This window comes from Eubalaena glacialis, chromosome 18 (assembly GCF_028564815.1).
Source record: "Eubalaena glacialis isolate mEubGla1 chromosome 18, mEubGla1.1.hap2.+ XY, whole genome shotgun sequence".
NCBI classification, from domain to species: Eukaryota; Metazoa; Chordata; class Mammalia; order Artiodactyla; family Balaenidae; genus Eubalaena; species Eubalaena glacialis.
This window is the reverse complement of record NC_083733.1, coordinates 57,015,788-57,041,636: the sequence shown is the minus strand read 5'-3', so window position 1 is coordinate 57,041,636 and position 25,849 is coordinate 57,015,788. Positions and strand designations below refer to the sequence as shown.

The following is a 25,849-nucleotide window of genomic DNA, read 5'->3' as shown; positions in this document are numbered from 1 at the left end:
GAGTAGGCCACTTGATGGAGCTGGGGGAGAGGGAGGGAGCGGAGGATGGCAGGACCCAGGTTGTTCGGACAGGTCTGGGGTCCCCTAGGGCCGTGCTTCTCAAACTGGTGTCCAGAGACCTAGGTGGGGGGTGGCCGGTTAGGGTGTTGAGCATATGTTTTGGGGTGGTGTCTGCGAGTTGTCTGCTTTCTTTCTAGCTGTGTGTTTTCATTTATATGATATTTTTTAAAAAGTTAATATGGGCATGTCATGAATCATCTGGATAATTCCTTTTAACCAGCTAGTGACAGTATTAACATAGCTGCCACTTCCATAGCTCTGGCTAACTGAGGCTCAGGCTGGCCCTTGACTTTGGAATTCACCTTTATGTAATTGCTGCCCGTCTTCCAAAGCGCCGGCCTCACCCCCAACTGTGCTGGAAGCACGTTTCATTGGGTCCCCACGACGACCCTGGGTTGTCAAAAAAGTCATCTTTTGAAATCACATAATAAACGCTTGGTCTGGTTGGTATTAAGATCAAATTTTATAGACCGAGGATGCTGACCTTCAGAGAGGCGTCCCTTGCAGCCTGGAAGTGGAAGTCAGGATTTGAGTCCAGCAGGACTCCAGGTGTGGGTTTGGGCCTCAGAGCCCTGTTCCAGCTCTCTGGGGTGAGCAGGTCAGGGTCGTGGCTCGGGAGTGATGGTGTAGTGTGGGAGCATCTCCTCGGCAGGCCGGGATGATCCAGCCCTCGGGCCTGTGAGCATCCGTGGTACTTGGCTCACCCTCACCCCCGCCCCTGCCTTCAGGCTCCTGCTGCCTCATTAAGAGAGCTTCTATAGAGCTACACCTCCAATGTGCTAGCCACTAGCCATGTGTGGCTATTTAAATTTTAAGTAATTAAAATTAAAGTGAAAATTTAGTTCTTTAGTTGGACTAGCCCCAGTAGCCACATTTCCATCATTACAGAAAATTCTGTTGTCTAGATCAGCCATGTCCTGCACTCACCCGCTGTTATGGTCTTGAGCACACAATTTAGTCTCTCTGGGTCTCTGTTTCCTCTTCCAAAGAATGGGGATAGTAATAATATCTACCTCACAGGGTGGCTGTGAGGATTATTAATACGAATCCAGGCCAGGCACGTTGTGAGCACTCAGTAAATATTAGCCCTGGTTAGGACCCTGCCTGTTTGCTCCAAGGTGCCCTAGGGATGATGTGGGGACTCACACCACCAGGCCTTGCCTCAGGGCGTGGCTGGGGAGGCAGGTGGAGGATGGCGGTGCGGAGCTGCTCCCGTGAGGGAGGAACCCCTCAGCCAGACGGAAGGGGCCGTGTGTGTGTGTGTGTGTGTGTGTGTGTGTGTCGGGCGGCCCTGTTCTTCTGCAGGGCATCGAGGATGGTAAGGGAGGGCGGGCTGGGGTGTGGGAGGGGCTCGGTTTCTTGGGAGTGAGGGTAGAGGGAGGTGGAAGAGGCTCAGGCTGGGACGCCGTGATCCAGTCTCCTCAGCTGTGTCCTAGCTGTCCAGCCTTCCTGTCCTCAGTTTTCCCCATCTGTGAAGTATGGGTCCTTGTGGTCCCCAAGTGAGCCAGGTGGTGGGAGTGTCAGGCCAGCGCATAGGGCTTCTTCTGGGCACAATTCCTGGAGGAGAAGGCTGGGATACAGCTCCTGCCTCACTGGGGCCAGGGGATTCCATACACTGCACCCTTTTCAAGCTGACACTTGCCATCTTTCTCCAAGAAATAGCCACAGCCCTTTGTTGGTTTTTGTTTTTTGTTTTTGTTTTTGTTTTTGTTTTGGCTGCACCGCGAGGCTTGCAGGATCTTAGTTCCCCGACCAGGGACCCGGGCCCTGGCAGTGAGAGTGCCGAGTTCTAACCACTGGACCTCCAGGGAATCCTAGCCACAGCCCTTATAGTGGCCTCCCAGGCCCTGCCCAGCCAGGTCCCCGGCTTCCTCTGTAGCCACACGTGCCTTGCTCCCCTCCGCCACCTCCTGTGTCTCACGCAGGCCACACCTTGGTGCTGTTCTTCCTTGGCCTAGACCATTCTCCCCCAGGTCTCCACGTGGCTGCCTCATCTCTTTCAGGTTTGTGCTCAGATTTCACTGTCTCAGTGAGCCCTGCTCTGACCACTGTTTATAAAATCGGAAACCCTTGCCCGCTTCCCACACACCTAGTTCTCTATATGCTTCTTTTCTCCATAATGTTTGTCAGTTCTGGTGTACTGTATAACTTATCTGTTTATTTAAATTATTTGTTTTAATGTCCAACCACCCCCCCCCCCCCATAAATTCCCCCAGGACAGGGAGTTCTGTTTTGGTCACTGCTGACTCTCCGGTGACCAGAGCAGTGCTGACACAGCAAGGGTGCCATATTTGTGGAATGAGTGAATGCAGGTTTTTTTGTTTCCCCTCCACTTGGCAGAACTCTGAGCTCAAAAGCTGTGGTTCTGTTTGCCACCCCCACTCTGAATTGATGAAAGCTCTGGGCCTGGCCCTGGCTGGGTGGGGCTGGGGACACAGTGCAGACCAGGACAGGCCCTGTCTCTGCCTCATGGAGCTCTGAGTCTGGTGTGGGAGGCGCCATTACCCAGATAATTAATTATGCGAGTGACTGAGCACGGTAGAGGTGGTAAGTGCTGTGAGGGGACAGGAAAGCCGAGCTTTGAAGGTCTGTGACTTGTGAGGCAGGGGGCAGTCAGGGCAGGCTTCCCTGAGGAAACAAGGATTTGGCAGGTGAAGATGGGTGGGGGACTAGCATGTGCAAAGGCCCTGGGGTGAGGGGGAGAGAGAGAGCAAGGAGTAAAGGGGAAAGTGGAGGGGCAGGGAGAGCATGCTGACCAATGAGGCTGGAGAACAGGCAGGGGCCACCTCAAGTGGTCCTTTGTGGCCTCCATAAGGGCCTGTGACGTGATCCCGGAGCAGAGCTGTTTTTGGAGGGTCCCTCTAGCTGCGACATGGTGCTCTCGAGTGTTACGGGTCTGTGGCCAGGCCGACTCAAACATTTGACATGATTTCTGTGGGTGCTGAAAGGCGGGCAGAGCGGGGCAGTGTGGGGCTGGTGGCAGGGTGGAGAAGGAAGTCTGCTCTGGTGCTTATTCTTGTCCCAGTATTGTTTGCAGCCCACCCACGTCTTCAGCCTGCCTCCAGTCTTACCTGCTCCAAGTAGACAGATGGGGCAGTTGTGGGGAGCATGTAGTGCTCAGGAGAAGAAAAAGTGTCTTCAATACTGCCTTCTTACCAAAGAGACAGTATAGGTAAAAATTCACATTACAGAAGCGTGTCATGTAGGAAGTGATGGTCCCCATGTCTCCACCTGCTGGGGAAATGCTAACACCTGATAGGTGTTGAGCAGTCATCGTATCGGGCTCTGTTTGAAGGCCTTTATGTGGATAAACTGATTTAATCCTCACAGCAGCCTTGGACCTTTGCTCCACAGCAAGTGGCGGAGCTGAGGTTGAAATGCATTTGGTTCCCGAGGCCACCTTCACTCCTGCTCCCATTATTCTGCCTCTGTTGGCTCTTTGGCACAGTTCCTTCTCTGCACATAACATTTGACATATACCTCGTGCCCTCCCGTGGAAGACACTGTTCCCCGTAAGAGCCACTGTTGATCACATAACCGCTTTTCTGAAAAGGATGCTGCAGATGAAGTTTATACGTGGTTTGTGAGATGCACGTCAATCTCAGTATTGTCAGCCTGTGAAAAAATAAGCATATCAGAATTGAGGCGATGTGGTGCATACACGTTTGTGCTTCAGAAAGGGATCAGGTCGATGTTCTGTTGTGCCGTGAGCACACTGAACGCTGACAGGCAGTGTCAGCGTGTCATGTTGAGGTTGGTTCTTGCGCGTGGCACGCCTGCGTCGTGTTCTGTCTGGTGGGTGGACCTTCACCGAGGGTTGGGTGCTTTGCTGGGCTCTTCCCACACATGAGCCTGCGATGGAGGCACTGCTGTCATCCCCATTGCATTGAGGAGAAAACTGAGACTTGGGGGGGCTATAAAGTTGACGGGCAGGGACGTGAATCCAGGTGTGCCTTAACTCCACAGGCCACTTGGGCCCGTGTGGTCCCAGCCCAGCTCCATACTTCCTGATCAGGTGATGGGGCAAGTTATTTCACCCCTGTGACTTAGTTTCTTCATAAAAATGGAGATGATAATAAGAGTGCCTTGGGAATTCCCTGGCAGTCCAGTGGTTAGGACTCTGCGCTTTCACTGCCTGGGGCCTTGGTTCAATCCCTGGTTGGGGAACCAAGATCCTGCAATCCGTGTGGCGCAGCCAAGAAAAAAGAAAAAGAAAAAGTTTAAATATAATTATACGAAGAGATTAAAAAAGAACCAAAACTGTCAGCTAAAGAGTGCCTGCCACATAGGGTTTCTGCGAGAGTTGAATTCTCATGTACAAAGCGCTTAGGTGTGCCTGGCGTGTGCCAGGTGCTGCGTAGGCATTGCCTCTTTCGTACTGGCATCATATTAACCGTTGTGACGATACCAGACCATTGTTGTGGGCATTTAGGTTGCTTCCTGGGTTTCACTCTTCCAGCAACAGTATTCTCAGAACAGCGGTTCTCACCAAGGGGATGGCCTTGCCTCCAAGGGACATCTGGTCATGGCTGAAGACATTTTTGATGGTCAGAACTCCGAGGGAGGCTGAGCTGTTGGTTTTAGCAAGTAGAGACCAGGAATGCTGCTAAAACCTCTTACAGTTTGCAGAACAGCCCCATGACCAGAATTATCTAAATGTCAGTAGTACTGAGGTTGAGCAACCCCGCCTGAGAACCTGTGTGCACCTGCATAAGCGTTTTCTGCAAGAGAAATTGCTCCAAGGACATGTGCGTTTTCCACTTTTTCAGTTTTGCTAAAGTGCCCTCACAAAACGCGGGTCCAGTTCACAGAGCTGCGGGTGGCGAATGAGGGAGTCGTTTTGCTTGCCCTGTGCGCCTTTCCTCCCACATTCCCACGGGCAGACACTGCCTGTCGAACCACAGGTTCCTATTGTCTTTGAATTTCTCTCCTGAGCAAGTCCTCCTGGGACTTGTAGGTGTGGCGCAGATTACAGAGCAGGTGACAGAGGCTCCTGCAGGGTCAGGGTGTCAGGGCGGAGCCCCACCCCATTGTCTGCAGCCCCAGGAGATGCAGAGCCTCTGCCTCCCCCTCCTGCCTCCTTATCCCATCTGTGCTGTCTGGCATGGAAAGCAGGTCAGGGAGAGGGGGCGAGAGAAAAAGGACTTGACGAGGGGCAAGGAAAGGAATTTAACTTATTTTGAACATGTTCTGGGCACAGAGCTTCACTCTTACCCATGTTCATTCCACAGATAGTTATTAAGTACCCACTGTGGACCTAGCACCGCGCAGGGTTCTGAGGATCTGAACGTGAGGATCGGGTCCTGCAGTGCCCGAGCAGGCCAGGCCCTGCCCTTACCGTGCTGACATCACAGTGGAGAGAGGTCGACAGTAAGCTTGTAAACAAGTAAACATGTACAGTCGAGCCGGTGATGATGAGCGCTTTACTTTCATCAAGGATAACGGGAGGTCCTCTTGACCACGGAGGGTATGGAGGCTTCGCGAAGAAAGAGACGTGAGCTGAGGCTGAAGAAGGTGGGGCAGGGCCCCACGGATACTTGGAGAAGACAGTTCTGACTGAGGGGGCAGCATGTGCAAGGGCCCCAAGGTAGGGGGGTCCAGGTGTGTTGGAGGCACCGGTGCCTTGGAGGGTTCGGAGAGGTGAAGGGGGGGATGATGCAGAATAGGGTCCTGGGCTCCTGAAAGGACTTTGGCTTCTTTTACTCTGGGTGAGATGGGGACTTGGGAGGGTTTGAGCAGAGGAGGGGGTTTCCTCTGACTCAGGTGGTCACAGGGTCCCAGATTGTAGGAGGGGCGAGGACAGGAGCACTGGAGCTCACTCACCTAGGCCACACAACCCCTCTAGTAGCGGGAGCCACAGTGACCTTAATTTTACAGATGAGAAAAGAGGTTTGGAAGGACCTTTTCCAGGACCCAGTCCCTTCCCAAGGCTGCCAGCTAGGACAAGGCAGTCATCTGAGGGCCTCTCTCCCCCTGGCCCTGTGTCATCCTGTAAATCACCTCTAATGGACGTGACTCCAGCAAGGTGAGATGAAGCTTCTGAGGGAGCTACAGTTTGGAAACCATTGAGAAATAAGACCTCCGAGGCAGACAGAAATAAAAAGTTCTGAAATTAGGGACTTCCCTGTCGGTCTAGTGGTGAAGACTCTGTGATTCCAATGCAGGGGGGAGAGGTTCGATCCATGGTCGGGGAACTAAGATTCCGCATGCTGCACGGCACAGCCAAAATAAAAGTCCTAAAATTAAAAAAAAAAATTTACTAGAGTGTTTAAGACATACACTAGAATAAGTCAGTGATATCCATGTACTTAGCAGATATTTAAAACATCAAATCTTGCCCTTGCCCCTTAGGGACCCGTCTCCAGTTACCTCTCCTTTCCCTGCTCAGAGCTGACCACTGTGGGTGGTGATTTTCATTCCCTTTCAGCTTTCTTCTGTGTTAAACATACCAACACTCCAGCCCTGCCCCTCCGGGGTGCATGTCCCTCCTCCGGCCGGATCACTGTACAGATGGGAGCACTAAGGCCAATGAGGGTGTCGCTTGCAGCCGCACAGCCAAGAAGCAGCAAAGCCTGGGGCTGAAATCCAGAGCCTGCGGACCCCAGATTCCTCTTCCTTATTCATTGGTGACTGGCCTGGAGGTGAAAATCCAGGCAAGCCAGCCTTGGGGTTGGGGGGAGCCCCAGAAGCCAGGAGGCCCGATTTTCGTTCCCCTATATCTTCTGGGCTCCCAAACCCAGGTTCTTTTTTATTGTGACTTTGTCATAAAATACAGAAAAATATGTTCAACGTATTTTATACAGTACAGTATAACAAATAACTGTAAAGCTGTGATTCTCTGTAATCACAATAGAACATTGTCAGCTCCCAGAAACCTCCCTCCTCTGTTACTCCCAAATGTAACAACTCTCCTGACTTTTGGATATTTGCTTCCTTGATCTTCTGCACAGTTTTACAAGTGAGAAACAAATGGTGTCATGTTGCCTGTTCTGAACTTGCTGTCCATGGACTCATACTTGATGTGTCATTTTGCATCTGGCTTCTTTCACTCCGTGTAAAGTTGTTAACGCTTCAGCCCTGTTGTAGGTATCAGTAGTTCCGTCCCTGTGTGGTGTTGTGCTCTATGAATTTACCTTAGTTTGTTTATCCATTCTGCTGTGCGTGGATACCTGGTCTGTTTCCAGTTTTGAGGTTACTGTGAATGTTGCTGCTGTGAACATTCTAGTACATGTCATTTGGTAAACAAATGCGCTCATTTCTCTTAGAGGGCTGTGGAATTGCTGGGTCATGGGGTAGGCATATGTTGAGTTTTAATTGTTATTGCCAACAATTTTCCATAGTGGTTGAACCATTTTATACTCCCACCAGTACCGATTCCTTTACATTTTTGACAACGCTTGGAGTTGTCAGTTTTTAAAATTTTAGCCATCCTGGTGGGTGGTTTCAATTTGCATTTCCCCATAACTAATGAAATTGTGTGCATTCCTTCATTGTGTGAGTGTCCTCTCCTTTGAGGTGCCCTTGCTCTTTTCACCTTGCCTCCCAGGTGGCTCACCTCTAACTGACAGCTGTAGCTCCTGCCCAGATCCTCAGCAATTGAAGCCCAGACACCCTACGGAGCAGTGGGTGGGCTGGGGCCATGCAGGCACTCCCCTGCTGTGCTGATGCCCGGCTTCCAGAGGCAGGTCTGGGTGTCCTCCATCGGGAGCTCCCCAGGGAGCAGGCCATCTTCTTGGCTGCGGTGGTGATGGTGTTTCGTCACTGCAGGACTGCGTCACAGATACCTCAGCGGAGGCGCCACCCTCAGTGGGAGGATGGGCAGGATCCAGGCAGGATGCAGGGGATCTTTCAGTTCCTCCCCCGCCCTCGCCCTAGCTGCTGCTTGCTGGCTTTTTAGTCGCTGAAGTGAGAATGTAAAAAGTGGCTCTGGTGGGCCGAGCTGCAGCCAGGGCCTCCACCACTCCTCAGCTGGGAGACCCAAGGTAAACACTTCCCCTCTCTCAGCCTCTGCCCTGCCCTGGGCATGGTCATGGCCCTCTGGTGGGGTGGTTGGGAGTGATCAGGAGAGGCTCTGGAGGAGCGCCCTCACGCTCAAGGCCACCCAGCTGGCATTGGCTCCTGGACTCTGCAACCCTGACCACTCTCGGCCACACCCGGCTGCCTTCACCTCTCTCTGATCTTGGCAGCCACGTGTTTGGGTGTTCACTGGGGGCCAGGCAGTGGGCCGAGCCTCTGCACACAGTGGGTACTTTCGTGCTGCTGACAGCCCTGGTGCTGCTGAATCACAGAGGCTCCGAGAGGTGAAGTTGCTGGGCTGGGGAGGGTGGGGAGGGGAGGGGAGGGGAGAGCTGAGATTGGACACGAGGCCCCTGTCCTTTACTTCCACATCCACCCTTCCTTTGGACTCTGGGTTCTCCATCCCAGCCCTATTTGGGAACCTAGCCCTATTTGGGAACCCAGCCCTATTCTGAACTGAGCTCGTACCAGGGGAAGGTGCAGTGTTGGCCCCCGTGTTGGAGAGGAATTCCCTAACTCCCCACCACGCCTGCCTCCAGGCCCTAAGTGTGCTCTCTGCCCCGGCTCCTTACCCTGTGCCAGCCACATTCCCCAAGCTCCTTCCCAAGCTTCCTCAGGGGCTTTGCACTTGCTCTTCCCCTGCCTGAAATTTGCTCCCTACATGTTGGGTCACCTGTCCCTCATACAGCGTGGCTAACACAGCACCCATTCCCTGCCCTCCTTTCCCCTGTTCACTTTTCTTTGCTGCCACCTGACATTGTGGCCTGTGTACTGTCTGCCTCCCCCACTGAAATGTGAGCTTCCTGAAGGCAGGGGCTGTGTCTTAGTGACTGTCTGTCTCTGGAACCCAGGCCAGAGTCTGGAGCTTAGGACATGCTCAGAAAAAGATTGGTGGCGTGAATAGATTCTGGAATTGTTTCTGAGGCTGTGTCTTGTCCTGGGCTGGGGATCTTTTGGGGAGACTTGGGTTCGTTCACTGTGCATTCAACAGAGAGCCAGACACCGGGCTGGTGCACTGAATTAGTGTTTAGAGGTGTGGGGAGAGTTGACCAGGAGGTGCATGGAGAGGACCCAGTCCAGCCTCTGAGGTCAGGAAGGCTTCCTGGAGGAGGCATTGGTTCAGCTGAGACCTTAAGGAAGAGGGGGAACTCACAGAAGGTGTTGGGGATGGAGGCCAGAGGGAAGGGCCTGAGTGCCAGAAGCCTGGCAGAGAGTGAGGGCGGGGGAGGAGGGGCTGGGGAGGTGGGTAGTGGCTGGTGTGGTAATCATTGTCACGGTCATTAGCCTTTCTTGAGGGCTTTCTAGGTGCCTTTCTGCTTATGCCGGGCCTTGTGGTGGAAAGGACCTTGTTCTGTGTTCTGAGCACACTGGAGAGCCACGGAAGGGTTTTGAACAGAGAGGGACAGGGTCAGATTTAGGATGGAGTACAGGGGTCGAGAGCACAGGCTGGGAACCCAGGGAGAAAGCCAGGGCGGGAGGGGAGGTGGGGAGGGGAGGTGGGGAGGGGAGGTGGGGAGGGGAGGTGAGGAGGGGAGGTGGGGAGGGGAGGTGGGGAGGGGAGGTGGGGAGGGGAGGTGGGGCGGGAGAGGATCAGGAAGCCGTGGATGGCAGAGAGGACTGCGGGCGGAGCAGGGGTGGGGAGCAGCAGAGGCCAGGGCCTGAGGGGCCTGGAATCCCAAGCTGAGGAGCCTGGCTCTTTCCCGAGGCCCGTGGGAAGCCACGGGTCAGATTTGAGGGTCCCTCTAGGTGCTGAGGGAGACAGATGGGAGGATGGGAGGCCAGGGAAGAGGTGGCGTGAGTCCTCGTGGGAGAGGACAGCGCTGGACCTGAGCCGCGTTGTAGGGAGGCTGGGGTGGAAACCCTGGTCACATTAAGACTGAAGCACAGACTGGTGGATGTTTTGGAGCGAAGATCTGGCGGTTCTGGGTGTGTTCGGTCTGTGCGTGTGAGCCCCGGAGGTGCCAGCTGTACCTGCTGGGGGAGGGGGCCCCTGCTGGACCCTGTCTTTGCAGCTCAGAGTCCAGAACGTGATTTCTCCCCCGCTGTTTACGTCCCTGACACTGTCCATCTTGTCTTCCTCCGGCTTCCTCCCACTTACCTCCCTTCCCTCTGCCTGGGGCCCGGGCAGCCTGCCACCGTCACATGCCAGGCAGTAGTGTGTCCAGCCCACCAGCTCCCCTGGGGCACGAGAGAAAGCTGATGCCCGCGGTGTCCCCAGAGCCAGCTGCCACTTCTCTGGGGGCCACCGTAGCTCCTGACCTGCTGTCCGCAAATAACCCCAGGCCAGGAAAGGCGAAAGGCGCCTTGAGCTCCATGGCCCCTGTCCAGGCCTGTGGCTCCAGGTAGGGGCCCAGCTGGTGGCTGCCTTCCCCCCTTTCTCCCCTCTGCCCCGGGAACCTGAGACGAAGCAGCGGCCTCGGCGTCCATCAGTCTGTTGGCTGCTGGTCCCTGAGGACGGAAGCAGAGGTCTCTGGGAGGGGACCATGGCCTCGGTCAAGCCCCCAGGACTGGTTTCTGGGCCCCAGATAAGTGTACACGCAGTAGGTTCCTTTCTTGTTGAAGATGCGGAGCACTGAGACCTTTCTTTCCTCTGTCATCTGGTGGGGACAAGGAGGGAACTGAGGCTGAGGGAGTGATATGAGGTGGCCTGGTGCCGGGGTGGGGGTGGTACTCGGTTCGCTAAAGGTGGCAGGTTGGTGGTTCCTTGGTTTGGAAAGGAGAGAGTGAGTGAGAGAGAGAGAGAGCGAGAGAGAGCGAGAGAGAGAGAGAGAGAGAGAGAGAGAGAGAGAGAGAGAGAGAGGGAGTGTGTGTGTGTGTGTGTGTGTGTGTTTGGGGCTGGCAGGCAGATACTGGTGGCTTTGAGCACTCCCTCAGGTGCCCAGGGCTGTCTGATTCAGCCCAGGTGACCTCAGCGCTGGGGCATGGGAGTGACGCAGGGGGCGGGGCTGCAGCTCCTCGACTGCCTCCCGCCCCGCCCCGCCCCGCCCCGCCAGGAGTGACGGTGGGTGGAGGGGCTGCCTCTGGTCAGCACGGGTGTCCTGAGTGTCCGGGCACAGGCCAGGGAGCTCTGCTCCTTCCAGAGTGGGCTCCGAGGGCAAGCTCGTGTCCTTTCCCCCAAAGACTGGGCTCCCTGGGGACATGGCCACCTCTTCCCCCTCAGCCTGGGCCCCAGGGCCGGTCTCGGCCCACCCGCCCTGGCTCCACCCTGTCCGAGCAGCCCGAGGGGCCTCAGAGGCGGGCTGTCCCGAGGGAAGGCGCTGAGGCCCAATCCCCCTCCCACTCTGACAGGCTCCTCTCTTGTCTTGCAGACTGTGCTCTGTCCACCGCACCTCCTGCATGTCCTGCTGCCCTGAGCTGTCCCGAGCTAGGTGACAGCCTGTCACGCTGCCACCATGAACGAGGTGTCTGTCATCAAAGAAGGCTGGCTCCACAAGCGCGGTAAGGGGCTGCTTTTGCCCACGGGATTGCGTGTCTCCCCCTTCCGCCCTGGCTCTCCTGGCAGCTGTGCCCTGAGAGGCAGAGGTACAGGGTCTTTACCACCTGAGGAGCCAGCATTCCAAGCCCTGTCTGCCTCCCTCCCTGCCCCTGGCCACTAGCTCCTTACCAGCCCGTTTCATGGGATCTTTGAAAGTAGTCTGGACAGAGGGACTGTGGCTGTGCCTGGGCCTGAGCCTCCAGGCCTAGCTGGACCTCCTGCATGAGCCTCCAGGCCAGGCCTCAAGTTCTGCCTCTGCATTAGTGATCCTGTTTGTAGCCCCATTTTATAGATGAAGAAACTGAGGCTCAGAGAGGGTCAGTCACTTAACTGAAGTAACACAGTGAGATGATATTCAGCATTTATTCATTCAGCAAATACTCATGGAGTGTGTGGTATGCCGGGCTGGCCACCCCAGGCTCTGGGGACACTGTGGTGCCCTCATGGAGTTTGCGATCCATTGGGGGATGGGGACAAACAATAAACAGACATGATGTCAGGTGGTGATAAGTGCCGTTGTGAAAAATAGGAGCTGTGAGGGGGAACGGGCTGGAGGAAGATGGGGTTCAGTGGAAGCGGCTCGAGGAGGGGACAGTGAACAGAGGCCTGGAGGCGGTGAGGGAGCGAGCCACACGGATAGACAGGCAAGGGTGTTGCAGGGCATGAGACTGTGCCTGGACCGGAGAGTTGACCAGCGTGGCTGGTGCAGCGCGAGCGAGGGCGAGCTGGAGGAGGTGGGCAGAGCGCTGATGCAGCATCAGACCGTCGGCCCTCGACGCCATGGAAAGGGCTTTTAACTCTCCCGGTGTTCAGAAGCCCAGAATGTTGTGAGCCGGCGCGTGACCCGATCTGGTTGTGCTGGTGGGCAGCTGAGAAATGAAGTCATTTACAAAGAGACTAAGAGACTAGACCCTTAGGCCCCAGGCCCCTGCCCCAGAACCAGCGCACTTAATGCCCGCGCTGCCGTGTGCAGGGGCAGCTAGGAAGAGGCACGTGCTGAGAGTCAGCTTGTCCAGGCGCCCAGGAGCGAAGGAGGCAGACTGTCCTGGCTTCCGCGGACCTTCCCCTGCGGAGGGGGATGCCAGGCCTGGGGGCAGCCACTCTGCGCGCTTTCATTCACTCAGCAGACATCTGTTGAGCAGCTCCCGTGTTCCAGGCACTGTTCTAGGTGCTGGAGACACAGCAGTGAACCAGATGAGCCGAAAGTCCCCATCCTTTTGTTGATGTCTTACATTGGGGGGGAGAGCCCATGGCACCTGAGTAGACAGGTGTGTCCAGTGGGTGGTGAGTGCCACGGAGGAAAGCCGAACAATGTGAGGAGGAGGAGGGGTGTGAGGGGGAGCTATCCCAAACGGGGTGGTCAGCGAGGGCCTCACTGAGAAGGGGGGGTTTGAATAAAGATCTGAAGGGAGGCAAGGGAGTGAGCCCCACAGTTAACTGGGGCAAGGGCGAAGGGGACAGCCCATGAGTCCACAGAGGGGAGTGGGCTAGGCATGTTTAAAGGGGGCGAGGAGGCTGGTGGGGCTGGCCCTGCAGAAACTGGGAGAGATGCCCGCCCATCCTGCCCTGTCCCAGCCCGCAGACATGGAGCAGTGATGAGGGACGGAGGTGGCTCCCCAGGCCAGGCCTCCCCCATCAGACTGAGCAGGGGAGAATCCTTTCCTGCTGCCCTTTCCAGGCAGGGTGGTACTCAAGACAACTTGGCCTACCCGCCCAGATTGGGCCCTGAGTTTGGGGCTGTTGATGGGGCTTTCTGAACCTTGGCAGGTGTCAACCCTGGCTCTGCCACTTCCTCTCAGTGTGACTGGGTAAGCTATGTCATCTCTCTGAGCCTTGGTTTCACATCTGTAAAATGGGTCAACAACCCAGGCCTCTGAGATTGTCAGCTTCATGAGGGCAGGGATTTTATCTGGCTTGTTCACTGATATGTCCCCAGTGCCCTAGAAAAGTGCTTGGCATGCAGTAGGCACTCAATAACTGTTGAATGAACGTTTGGGATTGTGTGTGTGGATAGTGCGAGTGTGTTAGGGTGTGCCAGGGTCTCAGGCTCCTGAGTTTCCATGGCCCGTGGCTCGCTAGGCTGGGGTGGCGGAGCCCTGAAGGTGGCCCGAGAACTGTGGCCGGGGCAGGGCTTTGTCTCTGGCATTAATGCTGATGGCATTAAGTGGATCTCAGCCCCTCCTAGGCCTTCAGTGTCTCCACTTACCTGCATGGACCCAGACAAGCTGCTGAGATGACCACCTGCCTTGGGTTTGTACCATACCTACACACATGCGTGCGTGTCACTCCTGGGTCTCTCCAGTGCCTGTCATTCTGAGCAGCAGCTGGCAGAGGTGGGTAAGGCGAGGTGGGCCCTGCAGCTGTTTGGACACCCCCACTACCCCACCCCACCCCACCCCTGGTGGTTGAAATAACAGCAGCTCCGGCTTACTGTGTGCCCACTCTGCCGGGCCTGGGGCTCTGCTCTAGGCAGACCCAGTTTTGTTGCATTTCCATTACTGCCCCGTCAGGTGGGCACCATCTCACAGACCAGGAAGCTGAAGCTCGGCAGGAAGACTGACTTGCCCAAGGTTTCAGCAAGGAGGTGGTAGTGCTGAGGTTCAGGCTCCAACTCCTGAGCCAGCTCCTGGCTCACATGCCGCCTCTTGCTCAGCAAGGTCCACTCAAGGAATGGGTCCCTTATGCCATGTGCGGGTGTCCTTTCTGACACAGCCTCAGCATACTCTCTGCCAGGCCCCAGCAGGCCAGGCCTCGTCTGCCAATTTAGAGGCAGACAGCATAGTGGTCAAGAACATGGACAGAGCAAACCTGGGTTCCAATCCCAGCTCTCCCGGTCAACAACTGTGAGCCTCAGGCAAGTAATGAAACCTCTTTGTGCCTCAGTTTCCTCATTTGTAAAATGGGATTGTTGTGAGGATATTTTTCCTTCTAGGTTTCTTTTTTTTCTTAGCTTGTTATCGATATATAAAGCACCACAGGTAGTGCCTGGATTATAAGCTTACCCCCAAACCTGTGTCCAGGTCAAGAAATAGAGTCAGTCAGTCCCCAGAAGCCCCTGTGCCTCTCCCAACCTCCAATAGAGTAGATGAATTTTTCTAGTTTTGTTTTTCTTTCTAAAACTGAGGTAAAATTTACATAACACTGAATTAACTGTTTTAAAGTGCACAATTCAGTGGCCTTTAGTACATTCACAGTGTTGTGTAACTACTGCCTCTGTCTAGTTCCCAAACATTTTCATCTGCCTGAAAGAAAGCCCTGTACTCGCTAAGTAGTCAGTTCTCATTCCCCCTCCTCCCAGCCCCTGGCAGCCACCAATTTGTTTTCCGTTTTTATGGATTTACTTATTTTGGACATTTCATATAAATGAATCATACAATATGTGGCCACAAAAGTCTGGTTTCTTTCACTTAGCATAACTTTTTTAAAAAAAATAAATTTATTTATTTTTTTATTTTTGGCCGTATTGGGTCTTCACTGCTGCACACAGGCTTTCTCTAGTTGCGGCGAGCGGGGGCTACTCTTTGTTGCGGAGCGCGGGCTTCTCATAGCGGTGGCTTCTCTTGTTGTGGAGCACGGGCTCTAGGCGCGCGGGCTTCAGTAGTTGCGGCACGCGGGCTCAGTAGTCGTGGCTCACGAGCTCTAGAGCACAGGCTCAGTAGTTGTGGCACACGGGCTTAGTTGCTCCACAGCATGTGGGATCTTCCTGGACCAGGGCTCGAACCCGTGTCCCCTGCATTGGCAGGCAGATTCTCAACCACTGCGCCACCAGGGAAGCCCCTAGCATAATGTTTTTGAGGTTCATCCATGCTGTAGCACATATCAGTACTTCATTCCTTTTTTTTTTTTTTAATTAATTAATTTAGTTTTGGCTGCGTTGGGTCTTTGTTGCTGCTCGCGGGCTTTCTCTAGTTGCGGCGAGCGGGGGCTACTCTTCGTTGCAGTGCGCGGGCTTCTCATTGCGGTGGCTTCTCTTGTTGGGGAGCACGGGCTCTAGGCGCACGGGCTTCAGTAGTTGTGGCATGCGGGCTCAGTAGTTGTGGCTCGCAGGCTCTAGAGCGCAGGCTCAGTAGTCGTGGCACATGGGCTTAGTTGCTCCATGGCATGTGGGATCTTCCCGGACCAGGGCTCGAACCCATGTCCACTGCATTGGCAGGCGGATTCTTAACCACTGCGCCACCAGGGAAGTCCCTTCATTCCTTTTTATAGCCAAACAATATTCCATTGTATGAATATACCACATTTTGTTTATCCGTAGGTCTGTTGATGGACATCTGAGGTATTGCTGCCTTTTGGCTACTGTGAATAGTGCTGCTATGAACATTTGTATACAAGGATTTGAGTACTTGTTTTCAATTTTGGGGGTGGGTATACACCTAGGAGTGGAATTGCTGGGACGTATATATCCATTAGGTTATATTATTTATAATCTATTATATATAGTTAGATAATGTAGGTAAGAAATGTATAAAATCTGGGTCATACATTCTGTATGTGTAATCTACAGCGTATTCTGTATTTAACTTTTTGAGGAAGCGCCAAGCTTCCACAGGGTTGCACCATTTTACATTCCCACCAGCAGTGCACAGGGTTTCAATTTCTCCACATCCTCACCCATACCTGTTCTTTTTCTTTTAGTTTTTTTGTTTCTGTTTTTGTTTTTTTTAATAAAAGCCATCCTGGTGGGTATTAAGTGGTATTTCGTTTTGATTTGCATTTCCCTAATGACTGATGATGTTGAGCGTCTTTTTATATGCTTGTTGGCCATTTGTATATCTTTGGTGAGATGTCTGTTTAAGTTCTTCACCCTTTTTTTTCTTTTAAGATTTGGGTAAATTATTTTTATTTTTATGCCTATTCATATCTTGTATCAATTATGTTATATATGTATTTTAAGATTTAAATCTTCAAAAGTGTCAATACTGATTTTTGGCATATAGTTCATAGTTTTATACAATCAAGTCTATCAAGTTTTTTTGCTCTTTAATTTTTTTTTTTTACATCTTTATTGGAGTATAACCATTTTACAATGTTGTGTTAGTTTCTGCTGTATAACAAAGTGAATCAGCTATATGTATACATATATCCCCATATCCCCTCCCTCTTGAGCCTCCCTCCCACCCTCCCTATCCCACCCCTCTAGGTGGACACAAAGCACTGAGCTGATCTCCCTGTGCTATGCGGCTGCTTCCCACTAGCTATCTGTTTTACATTTGGTAGTGTATATATGTCATTGCTACTCTCTCACTTCATCCCAGCTTACCCTTCCCCCCACCTTCACCCATTTTTTTAATCAGACTGTGTTTTTGTTGCTTAGTTGTAAGAGTTCTTTATATATTCTGGATATTAGACTCTTATCAGGTATATGATTTGCAAATATTTTCACCCATTCTGTTTGGTTGTCTTTTTATTTTCTTGGTAACATCCTTTGCACAAAAGTTTTTTATTTCAATGAGCCCACTTGATCTGTTTTTTTCCTTTGTTGTCATATCTAAGAATCTGTTGCCAAGTCCAGTGTCACGAAGATTTACCCCAGTGTATTTTTCTAAGAGTTTTATAGTTTTAGCTCTTATATTTAGGTAGATCCACTTTGAGTTAATTTTTTTAAATGGTATATGGTATAGGGTTCCAACTCTGTTCTTTTGTATGTCGGTATACAGTTGTCCCAGCATCATTTGTTGAAGAGACTGGTCTTCCCCCATGGAATGGTCTTGGTATTGTTGTTGAAAATCAGTTGCCCATAAGTATGTAGGTTTATTTTTTGACTCTCAGTTCTACTCCATTGGTCTATATGTTTATCTTTATACCACACTGATTTGATTATTGTAGCTTTGTAGTAAGTTTTGAAATCAGGAAGTATGAGTACTTTTACTTCTTCTTTTTCAACATTGCTTTGGCTGTTTGGAACCCCTTGCCACATGAATTTGAATTCCATGTAAATTTGAGGGTTGACTGTTCCGCAACAGCAAAAAAGGCTATTGCAGTTTTGACAGGGAATGTGTTGAATCTGTAGATGGCTTTGGATAGTATTGTAATCTTAACATCAAGTCTTCCAATCCATGAACACAGGATCTTTGCATTTATTTAGGTCTTTAATTTCTTTCAGCAGTGTTTGTAGTTCTTTAATTTCTTTCAGCAGTGTTTGTAGTTTTTAGTGTATAAATCTTTGCCTCCTTGTGCTGTTGTAAGTGGAATTGTTTTCTTAATTTCCTGTTTGGATTATTCATTGCTGGTGTATAGAAACAATTTGTTTTTGTGTGTTGCTCTTGCTGAATTTCTTAGCTCTAGTAATTGTTTTGTGGATTATTTGTGATTTTCTGTATATAAGATCATGTTATCTGCAAATGAGATACTTTTACTTATTCCTTTTCAAGCTGGATACTTTTTATCTTTTTCTTTTTCTCTGGCTAGAACTTCCATTACAGTGTTTCATAGCAGTGGTGAAAGTGGACATCTTTGTCTTGTTCCTGATCTTAGGGGAAAGTTTTCATCCTTTCATCATTGAGTATGTTGTTAACTTGTGGGTTTTTCATAGATGTCCTTTATCCTGTGGAAGAAATTCCCTTCTCTTCCTAGCTTACTGAGTATTTTTATCATGAAAGAGCATTGGATTTTGTCAAATGCTTTTTCTGTGTCAATCTGGATGACCTTGTGTTTTTTACTCTTCATGATATATACTGCATTGATTGATTTTCATGTATTTGAACCACCCTGGCAGTCCTGGGATAAAACTCACTTGGTCATGGTATATAGTCCTTTTATTGTGCTGTTGAATTTGGGGTTTTGCTAGTTTCTGAACCTTACATACATGGAATCATTTAGTATCTAATTTGAAAGAATTTAACAAGTTAAAACCTATAAGATACTTAGGACAGTGCTTGGCAGGCACAAAGTACCACTATATAGTACTATCTGATCATCATCATCAATTAACGGATAGCCTCATAAGAGGAGACAAAGACATAGAGAAGTGAGGTGACTTATTGGAGCCCACCCTGCCATCCTGCCTCTCCATGTGCTATGTGAGTGAAGGGCCTGGCACACTCTTTGCTTGCCCAGTGGACTGATGATAAAGAGCATTTATTGATTTATTGGTGTGCTGGGCCCTAGCTAGGCTGGGTGCTTTATGTGTGCTTTATATTTGCCATCTCATTTTTTTTTAGCAACTTGAGATATAATTCACATACCATACAATTCAGCCATTTAAAGTGTACAGTTCAGTGACTTTTAGGGTATTTAGAGTTGTGCATCCATCACCACAATCGATTTCAGAACATTCTCACTATCCTAAAAAGGACTCCCCCTTGGCCATCACCCTCCAATCTCCCCCAAGACTCGCCCCCTCCTCAGCCGTAGGCAACCACTAATCAACTTTTCATCTCTGTAAGTTTCCCTATTCTGGACATTTTATGTAAATGAAATCATATAATTTGTGATCCTTCGTGACAGGCTTCTTTCACTTAGCATAAGGTATGATTCATCAACCTTGTAGCATGTATTAATACTTCATTTCCTTTTTTTTTTTTTTTTTTTTGGCCGCATTGCACGACATGAGGGATCTTAGTTCCCCAATCAGGGATCGAACCTGTGCTCCCTGCACTGGAAGTATGGAGTCCTAACCACTGGACCACCAGGGAATTCCCAATATTTCATTTCTTTTTATGACTAATATTAATATTCCATCATACGGATATGTCACGTTTTGTTTATCCATTCATTAGTTGATGAACTTTTGAGTTTCCACTCTTTTTGTTCTTTTAAGATTTATTATTTATTTATTTATTTATTTAATTTATTATTTTTGGCTGCGTCGGGTCTTAGCTGCAACTGCAGCACACAGGATCTTCGTTGAGGCATGTGGGATCTTTCGTTGAGGCATGTGGGATCTTTCGTTGAGGCATGTGGGATCTTTCGTTGAGGCATGTGGGATCTTTTGTTGCAGCACACGGGCTCTTGCGATGTGGTGCTGGGCTTTTCTCTAGTTGTGGCGTGCGGGTTTTCTCTTCTCTAGTTGTGGTGCACGGGCTCCAGGGCGCATGGGCTCTGTAGTTTGCGACACGCAGGCTCTCTAGTTGAGACGCTCGAGCTCAGTAGTTGTGGCATGTGGGCTTAGTTGCCCCGCGGCATGTGGGATCTTAGTTCCCCAACCAGGGATCGAACCCGCGTCCCCTGCATTATAAGGTGTATTCTTTACCACTGGACCACCAGGGAAGTCCCTCCACCCTTTACTATAATGAATAATGTTGCTGTGGACATTTATGTTTTTTGTGTGGATATATGCTTCACCATCTTATTTGAGTCCTTAGCAGCCCTCTGAGGAGTGGGTCTTTAGAGTGTGCACCTGTATGTATGTGGGTACAGGGTGCCTGGATATTCACGGTTAGAAAAAATGGAAGGGGTCAAGGAGCATTTGGAGGGCACAGCAACAGCTATACCCCGCCTGGCACAGTGTTTTGACATTTGATCCACCTGCACAGCTGTACTGGTGAACACCCGCCCATGGGATTTGGCCTTACAGGGCCACAGGGCATGTGTGTTTGGAAGCCTGGGCCTCCCCTGGGACTGGGCCACGCGCTGGCAAGGATGGCTCGCTGCTGGACACACGCTGAGGCAGCTGGTACCCTGAGGCACTGTGGCAGGCGCCTTCCTGCCAGGCATGACCTCTGGATCACTGGGCCCAGCCCAGTGCCCAGCCTGCATTAGCAGGGGCCGCCTCGAGGGTTTCTCCAGGAGAAGCACCCTCCTGCCCACCCTCTTGTCCATCCTCCTCCCACTGTGGTGCCCGTTGTGAGGCACTGCCACGCTGGGCTGGCTGCCCTGACCTCTCTCCCTCCCACCCTGCCTTCGTACAGGTGAATACATCAAGACCTGGCGGCCCCGGTACTTCCTGCTGAAGAGCGACGGCTCCTTCATTGGATATAAGGAGCGGCCCGAGGCCCCTGACCAGACCCTGCCCCCCTTAAACAACTTCTCTGTCGCAGGTGCGTCTCAGGGGCTCAGAGAATGGCTGGCAGGTCTTGGGGACACGTGGGGCTTGATCGTTCTTGGGCTGTGGGCCTGTCTGGGGCCTGTTTGCCCTCAGATCTATTTCCCACCCTTTCCCTGCTCCACCTCTGTGTTACTGGGCCTGGGGGGTGTACTGGTCAGCAGTGGAGAACGGAAAGAAGAGAGAAGCTGGGGCATTTTCCGGCCTTCTGTCCCCTCTGTGGTACCCGAAGTGGTGCCTTCTTGCCAGACACTGACCAGTGAAAGCTTGGCCGGTGCAAAGCCCTTGCCTGGGCCTCACAGAACCTGCCCTCAACCCACTGCCACCTTCCTTCCCCGCTGACCTGATTGGTCACCACATCCTTGTCCCAACTCCTTAGAACATTTCAAAGACACTTACCTCCACCGCCACCTCGTAGCCCAGACCACTGTCCTCTCCCCACTAGCTCCCTGCTCTAGCCTCTTCCCCAGCCTCGCCTCTCGAGGCCACCCCACCTGCTTGCTCTGGAATCCAGCCCCACGCCCCTCTCTGTCCTGCTTAAAGCCTTGTCCTGGTGGCTTTCCTGTGTGCTGGTGACCCCCACGTGGCTGTTCCCAGCCCTGGCTTCCCTCCTGAACTCTCCCCACCTGTGCCAAGGAGCTTCCTGCATGTTTCTCCCTGGGATACCCACCATGGGATACCCACCATGTCCCAAACTGGCCTTTGAGTCTCCTCTCCCTCCCCAACCTTCTCGTACTCCCCATCTCCTTCTCTGGGAGGGCCCTGTTGCCCCCTCATCCTCAGGCCAGAGGCCAGGGCATCGTCCCAGATGCCTCTCCGTACCTCCTCTGTGGCCCATCTACCTGCCTTTCCCTCCCCTCCCCTGCCCCACTCTGGTGTAGCCCCAGCCTCCTGGGCTCCCGGCCTCCATTCTCTCTCACCCTCTACACGGCAGCCAGAGGGATCTGTCTAAATCTGTTCATGTCCCTTCCCTATTTAAAGCCTTCCATGGCTGCCTGCTGCCCTCAAGACAAAGTCCAGATTCCTCACCATGCCCCCTGAGCCCCGCAGGCTGGCCTCTGCTCACCTCTCCAGCCTGTCTCTCACTTCTCCCCGCCTCACACGGCATTGGCTCTTCCCTAAGTAAGCTGGGCCCTCTCTCACCTCTAGGCTTCTGTGCACGACGCACCCGTCTGCCTTCAGGGCTCAATGCAGAGATGCCCCTTCCTCAGGGAAAGCCTCCTGAGCCCCTGGACTGGGTTGGCTGCCTCTTGGGCTCCCCACCCCAGTCACAGCCCTGACCACTGAGCCATCACTGGAAGGGCTGTCTCCCTTCCACATACGCACACTGGACCTTGAGCCCTGCGGGGCAAGGCCAGGGCTGTCTTGGTCACTAAAGTGTCGTGGGGCTGGCACACGGGAGGTGGCTTGGGGAATGTGGGGTGCAGACTGGCATGGCTGTCCCTTTACCCTCCCTGCTCACATCCCTCTTCTGCAGAATGCCAGCTGATGAAGACCGAGAGACCGCGGCCCAACACGTTCGTCATACGCTGCCTGCAGTGGACCACAGTCATCGAGAGGACCTTCCATGTAGACTCTCCGGATGAGAGGCAAGTCTGGGCCTCTGTGTGGCGGCCCTTTGAGAGGCGCCAGGCTCTGTGTGAGGAGAAGGGGCGCAGATGGACAGATTGCCCTGAGCCCCTCCTTAGGAGTTTCCCATCTCAGCCCTTTTGCCAGCTAGGACGTGCAGGGCTTCTCAGCCCTCAGACTCCCACCCACACCGCCCCGTGTCCTCAGACTGGGGGCTGCATTGGAATCGCGGGGGCGCTTGTTAACAGTGAGGAGCTCTGGGCCACTTCGGGACCTCTGATTGGAGATCTGCAGAGGGTCAGGGAGCCGCATTTTTAATGAGCATCTCCATTGATTTTGAGGCAGGTGGTCCAGAGACAGTTTTTTAAAAGATCAATTTAATAATCAGAAGAGATACAGATTCACCTAGTTGAGAAATCAAACAGCAGAAGGAGGTGTCTAGTGAAAGCTTCACTCTCACTGCAGCCCCGTACCACCCCCCGTCCCCGACCCGCAAGTTAACTGCTGTTCTTATGTGTCCTGTAAGAGCTTGCTCACCGTGAACGCGGACGAGCTCACTCAGATAGGACTTCGGTGCCCTGCTCCCCTTGTTTTTTCTTTTTACACAAAAGGTGGCATTGTACCCAAACTGTTCTGAACTTGCTTTTTATTTAATGTATGCTGGGGACTCTCTCTGCTTCAGTATATATAGAGTTGCTGCTGCTGCATTTTTTTTTTTAACAGCTGCACGTCTGTGTCCCCGAGTTTGTTTAGCAGTTCTTTATTCATGGTGACTGGGGTTGTTTCAGCCTTTTGGGCTCATTAGAATAATGAGATAATTATAATTAGATAAGCAATAATTAGATAAGCAGTACCTTGTGCTTATCTTGTTCGACATACTTGTAGTTAAATCTGTAAGATGAATTCTTAGATGTGGGATTGCTGGGTCACAGGGGAATATGCATTTGTAATTTTGAGAAATGCTTCTTTTAGGCCATGTCTAAGAGTGTCCTTACAGCCTTGTGTTTTCAAACGCTTGGATTTTTACCAAACGTTTGGTGAGTTTGAGTGTCCTTTCGTGTGTTCAGGGGCCATGTGAGTTTCCCTTTCTGAACTGTCTGTTGATATCCTTTGTCTGTTTTTCTTTTGGGTACTTGGTCTTTTGCTTATTCATTTCTGAAAGCTCTTTATAAGAGAGCTTAGATCTTTGTAATGAGTGGCAAATATTTTTCCCTCACTTTGTCCCTTTGGCCTTCACTTTGAGAAATATTCCTTTAGCTTGTCTGTGGGGTGAGGATTCAGCTGATCCTCTGGAAAACCCTAAAACAGTGCTGTCCAAGAGAAGTTTCTGCCATGATAGAAATGTTCAATAGCTGTGGTGTCCAAGAGGGTAGCCACTACTCACATATGCCTGTTGAGCATTTGAAACGTGAAATGTGGCTAATGAGACTGAAAATGGAATTTTGTATTTTATTTAATTATCTTAAATTTTTAAATAGCCCCATATGGCTAGTGGCTACCTTTATGGACAGTGCATTTCTAGAGCATACACAAAACAGTATCATAAGACATATTACTGTAATCTATACTGTAATTGTCATTACAAAGCTTTCCAAGATTAAAAATATACCTGCCCCACCATGGGGATGGATGACCATCTCAGGCCCGCTGAGGTGTTACTCAGGTGAAAACTGGGCACAGAAGCATGGGCTGCCAGTAAAAGCAAATTGAGACCGGTAGGTGCATAGGGTCTAGGTGTTGGGCTGAGTTTTGAGGAATGGGTAGGAGTTGGCCATGGAGGTAGGAAGAAGAAGGTGGCTTCAGGAAAAGGGACCAGCATGTGAAAGGCCTGGAGGCGAGGCAGCTTGTCATTCCAGAGACAAGAGGGTTAAGCATCACTAAAGAATCAAGGGCCAGGGGTCTTGGAAGAGGGGAAGCGGAGGCCTTGAAGCTGGCAAGCTCAGCTGGCGCCTGGACTCCAGATGGAGGTCCCCACAGGGCTTGGCAAGCAGTGAATCAATTGGGGTTTGTCACAGGGTTGCTAAAAGATTCAGGGGGATGATAAACAGGAAGCCCTTGACTCAGCAGTACCTGGCACACACTTCGCAAGCCTGGAGAAGGAGCAGTGGGGAGCTGGCAAAACGTTTTAGTAGGCAAGAGACCTGCTGTAGTTTCCATTATAGGAAGATGCCGTGCTCTTTGGCGTGGGGAAGAATCCCTTCACTAAGACTGTGCGGGCTAGAGAGCCCCCAGCTTCCTCCTTCTCTTCGTACCTGCCACTGCCACTGGAAAGAAATCTGATAGGATTGCTCTGAGACCAAACCCCAGATTGCTGACCTTAACCCCAGGGAAGGTGTGAGCCAGAAACCCAGAAGAGGGAGGCTGCTCTGCTCATGGCTCTCCTCACTGCCCTGCCCGGGCCTGAGCCTGGGGAGGGGTGGGGGCCGGGGTGAGGACCGACAGGGGCCACGCTGGTGACTGGTGGTTGCCTGGGTGCTGCAGCGGCCTGCTCGCTTCCTCCCCCAGTCGGCTCTCCCCAGGGCACCTAGAGTGATTCCCCTACTCCCTGCCCCACCTTGTTGTTTCAGGTGGACAGAACAGTTGAAAGAACAGTATCGTAAATGAGCAGCTAGATACCCTGCACCTAGGTTCAGCAATTCAACATCTGCCATGTTTGCCTCATCTGGCTGTGTTTTATGCTGCATCTTGAACTTCTGTTCGTACTTTGTGACACGTTTCTCCTTAATACATCAGCAGGCATCTCCTAAGAATAAGGACTTTCTTCTACAGAATCCTGGTGCCCTTATCATACCTGAGACGATCATTGATAATATGTATTTACTAACATCCTCTCTAGATCTGTGCCGTAGTTGAATTTCCCCAGTTGTCCTCAAAATGTTGTTTTCCAGACCAGGATTTGAAAAACCAAGGTACATGTTGTCTCTTTGTCTTTCTTCCCCGACCATGACATTACTTTTTTTTTGACAAGCCAGACTAGTTGTCTTGTAGGATGTCCCATACTCTGGATGTGTCTTATTTTTGCTTTTTGGCACTGTTTTCTTTGTTCCTCCGTGCCTGTATTTCCTGTAAACCAGAAATAAGGTCTGAAGCAAGGTTGGCAAACTATGACCTGGCCTCTTTTTTTTTTTTTTTTTTTCAATTAATTAATTTATTTATTTTTGGCTGCATTGGGTCTTTGTTGCTGTGCACGGGCTTTCTCTAGTTGTGGCGAGCGGGGGCTACTCTTCATTGCGGTGTGTGGGCTTCTCATTGCGGTGGCTTCTCTTGTTGTGGAGCATGGGCTCTAGGTGCGCGGGCTTCAGTAGTTGTGGCACGTGGGCTCAGGAGTTGTGGCTCGCGGGCTTTAGAGCGCAGGCTCGGTAGTTGTGGCACACGGGCTTAGTTGCTCCACGGCATGTGGGATCTTCCCGGACCAGGTCTCGAACCCATGTCCCCTGCATTGGCAGGCAGATTCTTAACCACTGTGCCACCAGGGAAGTCCCTGGCCTCCTATTTTTATAAGTAAAGTTTTATTGGAACATACCACACCCATTTATTTACCAATTATCTATGACTGTTTTTGCTGTCCTGTGGCAGAATTGAGTAGTGACCGAGCTGTGACAGTGTGATCTGCAAGGCCTAAAATATTTATTATTTGGCCCTTTCCAGGAGAAGTTTGCAGACCCTTGGTCTTGGCAGGTATACTTAATAGTGCATCACATTAGTGTGATCTTTTTAATGTAAATCTTATCTTGTAATTTCTCTGT

At 51.5% G+C, this 25,849-nt stretch overlaps 1 protein-coding gene across 5 annotated transcripts in view; it reads left to right on the top strand.

The window, feature by feature from the left end:
* The first annotated feature begins 5,622 nt into the window (after window positions 1-5,622).
* Window positions 5,623-25,849, top strand: part of AKT2 (AKT serine/threonine kinase 2) — a 34,646-nt gene continuing 14,419 nt past the window's right edge. The window contains exons 1-4 of one of the 5 annotated variants that reach the window (XM_061174336.1): window positions 5,623-5,647; window positions 11,385-11,514; window positions 20,401-20,529; window positions 22,012-22,123. In XM_061174336.1, coding sequence (XP_061030319.1) covers window positions 11,469-11,514; window positions 20,401-20,529; window positions 22,012-22,123 — 287 coding nt within the window. In that variant the 5' untranslated portion in view covers window positions 5,623-5,647; window positions 11,385-11,468. Of the gene's footprint in view, window positions 5,648-7,965; window positions 8,043-10,360; window positions 10,419-11,133; window positions 11,158-11,384; window positions 11,515-20,400; window positions 20,530-22,011; window positions 22,124-25,849 lie in introns of those variants that run through there. The other 4 variants (XM_061174335.1, XM_061174334.1, XM_061174338.1 and 1 more) reach the window with 4 other exon arrangements.